Source organism: Hyperolius riggenbachi, chromosome 4, assembly GCF_040937935.1.
Source record: "Hyperolius riggenbachi isolate aHypRig1 chromosome 4, aHypRig1.pri, whole genome shotgun sequence".
Lineage (NCBI taxonomy): Eukaryota > Metazoa > Chordata > Amphibia > Anura > Hyperoliidae > Hyperolius > Hyperolius riggenbachi.
Window position 1 is genome coordinate 33,741,093 of NC_090649.1, and position 13,889 is coordinate 33,754,981.

Consider the following 13,889-nt stretch of genomic DNA (forward strand, 5'->3'; position numbering starts at 1 on the left):
CCTGTAGTGTTGAGTGAACCCAGCTCACTGCATCCTACTACTACCTGTTGTGTTTACTTAACCCACCTCCTCACTGCACATAACTACCTGTAGTGTTGAGTGAACCCAGCTCACTGCATACACCTACTACCTGTTGTGTTTACTTAACCCACCTCATCACTGCACATAACTACCTGTAGTGTTGAGTGAACCCAGCTCACTGCATATACCTACTACCTGTTGTGTTGAGTGAATCCAGCTCACTGCATCCTACTACTACCTGTTGTGTTTACTTAACCCTCCTCATCACTGCACATAACTACCTGTAGTGTTGAGTGAACCCAGCTCACTGCATATACCTACTACCTGTTGTGTTTACTTAACCCACCTCATCACTGCACATAACTACCTGTAGTGTTGAGTGAACCCAGCTCACTGCATCCTACTACTACCTGTTGTGTTTACTTAACCCACCTCATCACTGCACATAACTACCTGTAGTGTTGAGTGAACCCAGCTCACTGCATCCTACTACTACCTGTTGTGTTTACTTAACCCACCTCATCACTGCACATAACTATCTGTAGTGTTGAGTGAACCCAGCTCACTGCATCCTACTACTACCTGTTGTGTTTACTTAACCCACCTCATCACTGCACATAACTACCTGTAGTGTTGAGTGAACCCAGCTCACTGCATATACCTACTACCTGTTGTGTTGAGTGAACCCAGCTCACTAAATACACCTACTACCTGTTGTGTTTACTTAACCCACCTCATCACTGCATATACCTAGCTTTGTGTTGAGTGAACCCAGCTCACTGCATATACCTACTACCTGTTGTGTTGAGTGAACCCACCTCACTGCATCCTAGTACCTTTACTGTTCAGTGAACCCAGCTCACTGCATATACCTAGCACCCCCCCGAGATGGATAAAATGGACAAACCAGGTAGAGGAAGAGGTAGAGGCAGACCCAGAGGAAGGCCACCAGGCACCGGCAGGTCTGTGCGAGGTGGTGTTGGTGTGATTTCGTGCGGACCTGCCCCAAAATACAGTGCTCAGAAGAAGGCACGTGCCATCACTTCCCAAAATCGTTAGGAGGTGATTGAGTATTTAACACAGAACACCTCATCTCCCGCAGCCACCAGCGCTACAACAAGCACCACATCCGCTGCATTTGACACTTCGCAGGAGTTATTTGGTGGTGGTGGTGGTGAAATCACCAATTCACAGCCACTACTGCAACAACAAGAAGAAGGCGCAGGTACACCACCTCCTACGTCTGAGTTAGGTGGCGATAGTATGGACGTAACATGTGTGGAGGGGGCTGATGAAACACCTGAAGTTGGTGCAGTTGAGGAGGTGTCTGAGGAAAGTGCAGCTGGCCAGGAGGATTATGATGACGATTATACGGATACCACATATGTTCCCGGTAGAGGAGATGACCAGGGGGACAGTTCAGAGGAGGAGTCAGAGAGGACTAGGAGGAGACGACTCCATGATAGAAGTAGAGGGAGCTCGTCCTCAGAAACAGCTGGGGGCAGTGTCCGGCGCCATGTATCGCCAGCTATGGCCAGACAGCCAACATGCCCTTCAACGTCAGCTGCTGATGCCACCGTAGCGCCATCACCCCAGGGGGGCTCATCGGTTTGGAAATTTTTTAACGTGTGTGTCTCAGATTGGAGCAAAGCCATCTGTTGTCTCTGCCAGCAAAAATTGAGCCGTGGAAAGGCCAACTCTCACGTAGGGACAAGTGCCTTACGAAGGCACCTGGAGAAAAGGCACAAACAGCTATGGCAAGAACACCTGAGGAAAAGCAGCACCCCTCAAAAGACAAGCCACCCTTCTTCTCCTCTTCCTCCTTCAGGTGCATCGTCTTCATCCACTTTCTCCCTTGCACCTTCACAGCCACCCTCCTCCACACCGCCTCTTCCCTTCAGCGGTTCCTTCTCCTCTGCCCACAGCAGTACCCAGCTGTCCGTGAAGGAAGTATTTGAGCGAAAGAAGCAAATGTCTGCCAGTCACCCTCTAGCCCGGCGCCTGACAGCTGGCGTGGCGGAACTATTAGCTCGCCAGCTATTACCATACAACCTGGTGGATTCGGAGGCTTTCCGTAAGTTTGTGGCCATTGGTACACCGCAGTGGAAGGTACCAGGCCGCAATTATTTTTCACAAAAGGCCATACCCAAACTCTTCCGTGCAGTTGAGAGGCAAGTGGTGTCATCTCTGGCACACAGCGTTGGGTCAAGGGTCCACCTGACCACGGATGCCTGGTCTGCCAAGCACGGGCAGGGCAACTACATTACATACACAGCCCATTGGGTCAACCTGGTGACCGATGGCAGCAAGCAGGGAGTACGTGGCTGCACAGAGGACCGACTTGTCACACCTCCACGGCTTGCAGGCAGGCCTCCAGCCACCTCCTCTCCACCTGCTATCACCGCTTCGCTGTCGTCATCCTCCTCCTCCTCCTCCTTGGCTGGTGCCGCCATCTCCTCTCCAGCTACACAGCCCCAGCACTTCAGGGCCTATGCTGCATGCCAGGTGCGACGGTGTCATGCAGTGTTAGACATGTCTTGCCTGAAAGCGGAGAGTCACACTGGAGCAGCTCTGCTGGCTGCTCTTAACAAACAGGTGGAGCAATGGCTGACCCCGCACAAGCTTGAGATCGGCAACGTGGTGTGTGACAACGGCAGCAATCTCATTGCTGTGTTGAATTTGGGAAAGCTGACACACATACCCTGCATGGCACATGTGCTTAATCTGGTCGTGCAAAGATTTGTGTCCAAGTACCCAGGCTTAGAGGACGTCCTGAAGCAGGCCAGGAAGTTGTGTGGGCATTTCAGGTGCTCTTACAAGGCCATGGCACGCTTTGCGGAGATTCAGCGTAGAATGAACTTGCCGGTGAGATGCCTGATTTGCGATAGCCCGACTCGCTGGAATTCCACCCTGCTGATGTTCTCTCGCCTGCTAGACCAGGAAACAGCCGTCACCCAGTACCTGTATAATTACAGTACAAGGACACAATCTGGGAGGATGGGGATGTTCTGGCCCAACAACTGGACACTGATGCGAAATGCATGCAGGGTCATGGAGCCCTTTGAGGACGTGACCAAACTGCTGAGTCGCGATGAGGGCACCATCAGCGACTTGATCCCCTACGCCTACTTCCTTGAGCGTGCCATGCGTAGAGTGGTGGATACAGCTGTGGAGGAGCGTGAACAAGAAGAGTTACGGCAGCAGGAGTCGTGGGATCCATTTACACCTGAACCCGATGTTTCCACAACACCGGCGGCAGCACAGAGGGGGGAGGAGGAGGAAGAAAAGGAGTCGTGTGGGGAAGGAGAGGAGTCAGACTCTGATGATGGTGATGATGAGGAAGGTGTTTCTGTGGAGAAGGAAGAGGCGGCGGAAGGAGAACAACCGCGGCAGCCATCACAGGGGGCTTCTGCTGCTCCACGTTCCCGTGGTATTGTTCGTGGCTGGGGGGAGGAAGAGGAGTTGCGCTCCGTCACTGAGGAAGAGCAAGAGGAGATGGAGAGTACGTCTGCATCCAGCTTTGTGCAGATGTCCTCTTTCATGTTGTCCAGCCTGTTGAGGGATCCCCGTATCAAAAAACTCAAGACGAATGACCTGTACTGGGTGGCCACGCTACTAGACCCTCGGTACAGGCACAAAGTGGCCGACCTGTTACCAACTCAACAAAAGGCGGAAAGGATGCAGCACTTTCAGAACAAGCTGTCGATGATGCTTTACAATTCATTTAAGGGTGATGTGGATGCACAACGCAATCAAGGTACCACTGGCAGTAACCCTCCTCCTCCCAAGTCCACGCAGGCAAGGACAGGACGCTCCAGCGATCTCAGGGTGATGTCGGACATGCGGACGTTCTTTTGTCCAACTCCTCGCCATAATCCTTCTGGATCCACCATCAAACAACGCCTGGAGCGGCCGGTAGCCGACTACCTGGCCTTGAGTGTGGATGTAGACTCTGCGAAAAGCGACGATGAACCCTTGGACTATTGGTTGCGCAGGCTTCACCTGTGGCCAGAGCTGTCCCAATTTGCCATACAACTTCTCTCTTGCCCTGCCGCAAGCGTCCTGTCAGAAAGGACCTTCAGTGCAGCTGGAGGCATAGTTACTGAGAAGAGAAGTCGCCTAAGTCATGACAGTGTTCAGTACCTGACCTTTATCAAAATGAATGAGGAATGGATCACGGAGGGCTACTGCACGACCGAAGACTAAGTCAGTCCCCACACACAGCATCTCTGCCTGCAGGCCGCTTGACTGCCTTCTCCGCCACCACCAACAGGGTCCAGGACTCTGGGCGGATTCCTGAATTTTTAAGGCCGCTGCTAGCAGCGGCCGCTACATTAATTTTTCTGGTGCGTGTACATGTGCCCATCCCCCTTCGTGATCATTACCTTGCTGCGGTGAAGGGGCTTGCGCATCACAATGAAGCAATGACCGCCGGCTATTTGAGTGTCTCGAGTGGGGGTGGCACACAAAAGATAATAAGGTCGTTGCTTCATTGTGGTCAGACCAAATTTGATCAGCTGGACTGTCACTGTTCTGTCATTCAGCTACATCAGCCGGGCGAGCATATGGGCTGAAAAGCCACCATCACCTGCACTCTTGTCATGGTGCGCACCAGTCCAGCACGGCCGTCACTACACAAATGGCTGTTTGCAGTCACTGCATACCTTTCACTGCATCTGTGACTGCACATTATACCTGGCAGTCAGTGCATAACTTGCACTTGCATGGATACACTTTTAAACAATTTAAAAATACAACCATCTAAACTTGCAAACAATTTAAAAATACAACCATCTAAACTTTCAAACAATTTAAAAATACAACCATCTATCATTTTCAAACAATTTAAAAAAAGGGCAAAAAAACTTGCCCTCCGTAAAACATTCTTGGCAAATGCTTTCGACTTGGTTTGTCTTCCGCTGGCTCAAGGGTCCATCTGACCACAGATGCCTGGTCTGCAAAGCACGGTCAGGGCAGCTACAGCATGGGTCTCAGCAGGCTCCCATTTCGGGCCGCAATCCAACCGTCATTCCCCGCGGTGACAATGGCAGACTTGCCCTCCATAACGGATTCCCGTTAAAGGATTTAAAGTTAATTCATTTCAATTAGGGCCGCAAAAGGTCCTCCTGAGTCCTGTATTGTTATTTTTGGTCACTACCTCGGGGCGGGCGTGCATGCCTGCCTGCCTCCCTCCTTTCCTGGATGTGTGGTGGTAGCCGTTGATCAGGCTCCAACTCCGGAACGCAATACAAGAGGGAGCTCGTCCTCAGAAACAGCTGGGGGCAGTGTCTGGCGCCATGTATCGCCCGCTATGGCCAGACAGCCAACATGCCCTTCAACGTCAGCTGCTGATGCCACCGTAGCGCCATCAGCCCAGGGGGGCTCAGCGTTTTGGAAATTTTTTAACGTGTGTGTCTCAGATCGGAGCAAAGCCATCTAGTGTCTCTGCCAGGAAAAATTGAGCCGTGGAAAGGCCAACTGTCACGTAGGGACAAGTGCTTTACGAAGGCACCTGGAGAGAAGGCACAAACAGCTATGGCAAGAACACCTGAGGAAAAGCAGCACCCCTCAAAAGACAAGCCGCGGAGAACAACCGCGGCAGCCGTCGCAGGGGGCTTCTGCTGCTCCACGTTCCCATGGTATTGTTCGTGGCTGGGGGGAGGAAGAATGGCTACACTTAAACAATTTAAAAATACAACCATCTAAACTTTCAACCAATTTAAAAATACAACCATATAAACTTTCAAACAATTTAAAAATACATCCATCTATCATTTTCAAACAATGTAAAAAAAGGGCAAAAAAACTTGCCCTCCGTAAAACATTCTTGGCAAATGCTTTCGACTTGGTTTGTCTTCTGCTGGCTCAAGGGTCCATCTGACCACAGATGCCTGGTCTGCAAAGCACGGTCAGGGCAGCTACAGCATGGGTCTCAGCAGGCTCCCACTTCGGGCCGGAATCCAACCTTCATTCCCCGCGGTGACAATGGCAGACTTGCCCTCCATAACGGATTCCCGTTAAAGGATTTAAAGTTAATTCATTTCAAATACACAGCAGGGCCTCGAAAGTCCGCCTCCTGTATTGTTATTTTTGGTCACTACCTCGGGGCGGGCGTGCATGCCCTCCTTGGATGTGTAGTGGTAGCTGTTTCTCAGGCTCCACACCGGATTCCATCCCTCATTCTCCGGCCATTACCCGGGGTCACAAATGGCAGACTTGCCCGCCTCCATATGATTCTCGTGAAAGGAATGTGGTGTCATCTTTGCCCGCCATAACTGGTTCTCGTTCAAGGATTTAAAGTACATTCATTTCAAATACACAGCAGGGCCTCGAAAGTCCGCCTCCTGTATTGTTATTTTTGGTCACTACCTCGGGGTGGGCGGGCGGGCATGCCTGCCCACTGCCCTCCTTGGATGTGTAGTGGTAGCCGTTGCTCAGGCTCCACACCGGATTCAAACCCCTCATTCCCCGGCCATTACCGGGGGTCACAATGGCAGACTTGCCCGCCTCCACAGGATTCTCATTGTAGCGGTACTGAACAAGTACACAGCAAGTACAAAATGTAATTTAAAAACAAAACGTAAGCTTTTTAACAATGCCATGGAAAGTTGAGAAGGAAGTCACACATTACCTGACATCACTGAGTGAGGAAGAGCAATCACGCCATGTTGCGCAGTAGTCCAGCATGGCTGTCACTACACAAACAGCTGTTTGCGGTGCGTTACACAGTGAGTTTGGTGTGTCAGTGTGAAGCAGTACTCTAATTACACTCCCTGATTGATGTATACACATGCAAGATGTTTTAAAGCACGTTAGGCCTGCAATTTAGCATTCAATGTGATTTCTGCCCTTAAAACGCTGCTTTGCGTTCAATCAAGATTTTTCCCCGGGACTTTTGGCGTGTATCCCACTCCGCCATGCCCCCCTCCAGGTGTTAGACCCCTTGAAACATCTTTTCCATCACTTTTGTGGCCAGCATAATTTTTTCTATTTTTCAAAGTTCGCCTCCCCATTGAAGTCTATTGCGGTTCGCAAACTTTTCCGCGAACCGAACCTTCCGCGGAAGTTCGCGAACCGAAAATCGGAGGTTCGCGACATCTCTACTGACCACTCTACTCACCAGTGAGCCCTTGTCACTGGTGAGGTTCCTTACTGATAGTACCCACCAGCTCCTCTGGTGAGGTTCTGCCAAAAACTAAACAGTACTACTGTTGCACCAAGCACTGTACACTTGCCATTACCTTGTTAGCTATACTTGCATTATTGGTGATTCTGCAGATCACCATATAATCAGGTATAGTGTCTGATTTATTGGTGATACTGCAGATCACACAATAACTAGACTTCTGTTTGCTACACCAATCGTTACACTTCCAAAATAATTTGCATGCAAAGGATTTCATAATAGACCCTTGCACTGCGATGAGGTCATCCTATCAGAAGGTAAAAACATGCAAAAGAGAGAGCGCTCTGAGTGACAAGTAAATAGGTACGTCCACCCTGCCAAAGTCAGGTCTCACCTGTTCGGAAGTGGCTGCTTGTACGACACAGCCTCTGATAGCGTTTGTCCCTTTAGGGGCGCACGCTCACCTCGCGAGACCACATAGGAGGAAGCGGCGTCTATGCGACATCAGATGCGTAAGATGGTGTGGAACTAAGTGGTATCGCACGGCTAGCAGATATTACCACCGCGACTTGCCGCAAATAAAATAGAAAGTGGTGAGGTAATAAGGTATAAAAAGGGGCTTATTTATTAGTAAAACCAACACATTTCTGAGAGAAAACATTGTCTGTTTCATCAGGCTAATAAATATTTATTAACAACACTTCTGCACAGTGTATCTACGCTCCTGTAAACTGCACTTCAGCCTCCCTCTCCTTCCCTGCAGCAGAATACTAATCAGTCAATGGGAACCTGTGTTCCCAAAGCCCATCAAAGTGCCACAGTGAATGACCACCGGCATCAATGAGATTCCTGTGGTAATTTACAATGTGAAAGTAAAAACACAATTTCACACTACTTCCTGTGTACTTTTCAGTACACAGGATAGTGTGGCGATATCTAGTGGCCAAAAATGAAAAATACACCTACATAAATTAAAAAACAAAAAAACAAAACTCCCTATATTTTAACCCCTTATTTACCCCTCTGATATAGCTACAAAAATAAAACACTTGTTAAAAAAGTGACAGCTAGGGGTGCTCATAACCACCTCGTGATCACGGCTAACACGGAATTACGGGGCGATTTGAGCAATCACGGGCTCAAATCGGCATCTGTGGATGGCGGCTTTAAATGCACCCATCATTGCATTTTAATCTGGCCCGTTATTCAAGATTATGGCCGTAATTACAAGTTGAAATCCGTAATCAGGGAAATTACATTGTTGGGCAAATCAGAGGCCCCCCAGCCAAGGACTTAGCAACCAATTGGAGGAGGGGAGCCTCTGCCCTCCCATCCTCTATATAAAGCAGCAGCCATTTTAGGAGCTCTGTCCTTGCTTGTGACTCTGTGGGTACTGAAAGCAACTCCAGTCCTATTTGTTTTAGCAAGTGCATTTTACTGTTGTAAAACACAGCGTTTTTACTTTTCACCCCATCTCCCATACATTTATTGTAGTGTTAGCTAGTGATTTGATTGTGTTAGTTATGCAGTCAGTGTAGTATAGTCTACTGTGTATACTCTGCATAGCTTAGGATAGGACTTCAGTTAGGTCAGGTTACTGTGCGTGTGTAGTGCAGGCCAGGCCCGTAGGTAGGGGTTAGGGATTAGGTAAGCTCTACTGCAGTGTAGTTTCATTCAGTGTTAGACTACTAGTCAGAAGCAGCAGGCCAGCACTGTGTCCCTATTCAGGGTCTGAATCTGCTGTCTGTAGTTTGACAGTCTGAGTCTCACTCTCTGCTCTCTAGTCTCTCTCTATTCTATCCAGAGTTAGTTTGTTTAGTGACTTGTTCTTGTTCACTCACTGACCATGTACTTGTAGTGAAATGAAGTGATCTATCTGTACATTCTATTCTGTGCAATAATTAAAGTGAGTAGTATACAGTATTATACTTAGTAATGTACCAGAATTTTTTGTGTGTGGCTAATTTAGAAAAAAGAACCTAGGAGTACATCCTTTATGTATCTAGTGTTGAAATCTATATTTTTTCACATCAGACAGTGAGCAAGCTAGCTAGTGCTACTTGTTGCAGACGTTTAGTACTAGCATTAGTCCTAACTGAGCATTAGTTTAGTGTATTCGTAGGGACTACTAGTTAGTTACATTGCATTAGCACCATCTGCGCTTTTTGTGTTTTTTGTTGTTTGTCTGCGGAAGACCAGGGTTCAAAGCCTGGCTAGGGTCAGTACCTGTTCAGTAAGTAATTCAAGGCAATAATTCCCTAACACTGCAGGGTGGCCTCTTGAGCATGCCCCAGTGGCTGCAGCTCTTGAGCACTTTGAGTCCGATGGGAGAAAAGCGCTAAACAAATGTTTGGATTATTATAAAAAAAAAAATTCCATTTAAATACACCGTCTGTCACCACATATTTACAGTTAAAACACCACACATTTCCCCTTTTCCAACAAATGTATTGTTAATAAAGGTAATTTAAAATGTGTGTAGAATGTCTGCCAGGGGAAGAGGCAGGGGAGACAGTGTCATTGCCGCTGCTGGGTCTGTGGCTAATCCGCCGCTAGCCAGTGGGCACTCAGCTGTGGGAAGGGCGCTGAGAAGTGTGGAGCACAGGAGCCACAATTTGCACCTATTTTTGGCAACTCAGGAAAGGCAGGCAGAGGCAGTTGTGGAGCTGATGGTGGAGCACCAGACCACCAGTCCCACACAGACCTTCACTGTGACCAGCACACTGCTTAAGCAACCACCACCTCCACCACCAGGGAACCCCCCAACCAGAGGGAGACCTGCCTCACCCCCTTCAAGCCGTAAGGGTGTGATCACGTCCCAAATCTGGAATTATTTCCATGTGTCGATCTTGGATGCGACTTTTGCAGTTTGGAACTCCTGCAAAGACCCTCTCAGCAGAGGTTGCAATCCATCCAAGATGGGTACTTCAGGCCTCCGGACCCATTTGAGATCCCAGGACCATAGGGAGTTCAAAGATTTGGAGAGGATGAAGGGAGCTGGTGGTCAATGCAGGAGAACCACCATGCAGACTTTAACAGCAGCATCCCACCTTCCTGCTCATCCAGCAGCAGGAGCACGTAAACACACTGCTCCCTCCAGTGCGCCCTCCAGAGCTCCCCCCGAAATTAAGGCAGGTTAGGTCAGTGCGCCCTCCAGAGCTCCCCCCGAAATTAAGGCAGGACAGCAGAAGACCCTGCTCATCGACAGTGGCCACAGGCGCATTCGGAAGCTGAACAGGTTGCTTGCCCGGGCCATGTGCTCGCAGATCCTGCCATACTCCCTTGTGCAGGAAGGGAGTGACATGCGTGCACTTCTGCAGTATGGGATCCCAGAGTGGCGTATCCCCAGCCGCCACTACTTCTCACGCACAGCGATCCCAGCACTGCACCAGTTTGTGGTGGCAAATGTAACCCGTTCACTCAATCACTCCATGAGCGAGAGGGTCAATGTGACCATGGATTCTTGGAGCAGCCGCTCTGAGACAGATCCCTACCTGTCCTTTACTGCCCACTAGGTCACCTTGGTGGAAGGGAGTGAGACCTCAGTAGCAGCATAAACTTGCACAGCAGCAGCCCAGTTGGTGGTGCCACTCCGTGGGCTCAGGGGAGATACAGCAAGCTTTTCTGATCCCGTTCTCTTCACGGGCCCACCCAGCAATGTTCACCTTAGCTGCCCTCAGGAAGCAGGAGCAGAAGTGGCTGACCCCCAGAGGCCTCAAAGTCAGGAATGTGGTGTCCGAGAATGGGGCCAACTTGCAGGTCGCCCTCCGCCGGGGAGTCTTGCCCTAAATACCCGGTCTAGCCCACGTACTGAACTTGGTGGTGCAGAGGTTCTTGCACACTTACCAGGAGATGTACGATCTGGTGAGGAAAATTGTTTGCCCTTTTTGCCGCTCCGCCTCTGCCTAAGTGACCATGGTGTCACTGCAGCAGAATGAGGGCCAGCCACCACACTGGCTTGTGATTAATGTGCCAATTCACTGAAACTCCACTCTGGTAATGTTGAAGGGCTTTCACCCGCTACATCATGAACAGACTATGACCACAACTCTCCACATTGCATCTGAGGATTGAGGGCAGATGCAGCATGTGTGCCTGATGTTGTCTCCCTTGCTGCAGGGAACCCACATGGTAAGCTGGGAGCGGGCATCCCTCTGAGAGTGGATGTCCATGGTTTGCTTGCTGGACAGGATGGTGTTCGATCTGCTGGAACAAGAAAAAGCAGCCCTGAACCAGCTGGATCAGCAGGCAGCTTCACAGGACTTGCAGGAGGTGGAGAAGAAGTTGGCAGTCCCTGACCTTGCCACAGAGGTGGAACCGCATAGCACCACTGCACAGTTGGAGAAGGCCGGGGGACAACATGCAGACTCAGCAGGCAAATGAGGACAGGCATGTCATCTTGGGGAGGGGGACGACACAGATGTTGCTGACATTGTGGACCTCTTCCCAAAGGCAGCCCACATCACCCTTGGGTGATCCAGAAGCGTGTGAGGGAGGACATCTGGTTCCCTATGATCCTCGACCCATGACTGAAGGGAAGCTGGGGCAATTCATGCAGGGCAGAGACACTGATTGTCAAACAAGGGATTTGCAAGAGGACCTAGTTCAGAGACTGAAGGAAGCCTTTCCCCAGCCTCCACCCCCCCGGTCCCTGTCCAGAGTAGGCCAGATGCCATGGCCTACTTTGCTGCCTGCTGTCACACACTACTACTTCTCTGGCTGCTGCATTTCCCTCTTGCTGTCTGTGCTCCCACCGCCAGGGTCGATAGTCTAAGGCGCTGCTGCCACGTGCCACTGCTTAGGTTAGCTATTGCATCAAAAAATTGCTAGGTTATTGAAAAAAAAATGAGGTGTCTGGGTTGAAAACTGTGTTGTAACAGTTGTGACACAATGTGGGCTTCACAACTGCTGTCTGGAACCTCCTGGTGTATTATTGTTGTGTTTATTTACAGCCGTTGTACCACCGCCAGGTGCCATGGCCTACTCTGCTGCCTGCTGCCACATGCTATTACTCCTCCTGCTGCTGCATTTCCCTCCTGATGTCTGTGCTCCCACCACCAGGGTCCACAGTCTAAGGTGCTGCTACCCCGTGCCACTTCTGCTGCTAGCTTTTGCGTTCAAAAATAGCTACGTTTTTGTTGTTGTTGAAGAAAAAAAAGAGGTGTCTGGGTTGAAAACTGCCCCAGTTGTGTACTGGAGCAGGAGAATGGAGGATCCTGGAGTACCGGCGCTGGACAGGACAGCTGCTCAGATTTCAGTGAACCCTATAGAAATTGAGCTATCACCTCCTGTCCCCCATGTTGGATACTGCTCTGTACTGTGAATTATGTTCTATGCAATGCTCTTATTTTTCATGTTTTTGCTTTTCTTTAGATGTGCCACAATTACATCCTCACCACAAGGGAGTACACAGACCTTCCACTGTGCTGGGATGAAGGGGCGATACGTGAACATTATCATGCGTAAAAAACATACTGCACTCTATTTCTGTGAAATTCAGATCTTTGGAGTTCCTGTTAATGACAACGTTTGCTTTGACAGAAGCTATTGAAAGAGAAACATGTAACCTAGTAACCTAGGATATAATATGCTGCATATGTTATTAACTATGTTAAAATAAAGAAATAACCTCATGTCATGCAGCCATCGCCTCTCTCCTATTTGTTACAATGTAATACTAATAAATCATTAAAAAACAAGTAGTTAAAGTGCATGGATATTTTCCAAGGATTATTGCACATATATTCTGCCATCACTTTAACATGACAAAGTGAAAATTCTGCTTTCATTATAAAATTGCCGAGAACAGATCAGTCCTGTGCCAAATTTTTATAATGCAATGTTTTTAAAATATATATATATATATATATATATATATATATATATATATATATATATATATATATATATATATATATATATATATATATATATATACATATATATATATATATTTTTTTTTTTTTTTTTTTTTTTTTTTTTTTATTGCTAAGAACCGACAGTAAGCTCAAAATTCAGTTCTTAGCCGCTATGGCAACAGAATGTTATTTGGCATACAAACTTTCCAAAAACTCTAACCTTACACGTATAACAAGCTACATGGAGAATGAAACAAAGTCAGTGAAAGAATGGATATACTGTTGCCCCCAAACTGTAGACAGAGCTGGACTTAGGCAACCCAGGCCAGTAGAAAGAACATATGAAAAGAAAAAGGTCAGCTTAAAGAGGAACTCCAGTGAAAATAATGTAGTAAAAAAAGTGCTTTATTTTTTTACCATAATTATGTATAAATGATTTAGTCAGTGTTTGCTCATTGTAAAATCTTTCCTCTCCCAGATTTACATTCTGACATTTATCACATGGTGACATTTTTACTGTGGGCAGGTTATGTAGCTGCTCCTAGCTGTTTTGGCTGTTAGAGACAGCTGTAAACAGCTATTTCCTGTCTGTGAACCTTGTTACATTGTAACAAACTGCCAAAAGTACCGCGGTACTCAGAGCTTCTTGTGGGAGGGGTTTCAGCACAAAATCAGTCATATAGCGCCCCCTGATGGTCTGTTTGTGAAAAGCATTATATTTCTCATGTAAAAGGAGGTATCAGCTACTGATTGGTTTAAAGTTCAATTCTAGGTTGGAGTTTCTCTTTAATGTCTCAGAGGTTTATTAGAGACTTATCCCAAATCAGCAGGACAAACACAAAGCTGACATGTTTCAGACCTCATTTGGGGTACCGTATAATAAA

The 13,889-nt window shown here is 48.2% G+C and overlaps 1 protein-coding gene across 1 annotated transcript in view; it reads left to right on the forward strand.

The window, feature by feature from the left end:
• The window catches only part of LOC137571156 (fucolectin-like), a 36,903-nt gene extending 24,114 nt beyond the window's left edge, over positions 1-12,789 (forward strand). The window contains exon 4 of the mRNA XM_068279934.1: positions 12,521-12,789. Coding sequence (XP_068136035.1) covers positions 12,521-12,698 — 178 coding nt within the window. The 3' untranslated portion in view covers positions 12,699-12,789. The remainder of the gene's footprint in view (positions 1-12,520) is intronic.
• Positions 12,790-13,889: the final 1,100 nt, after the last annotated feature.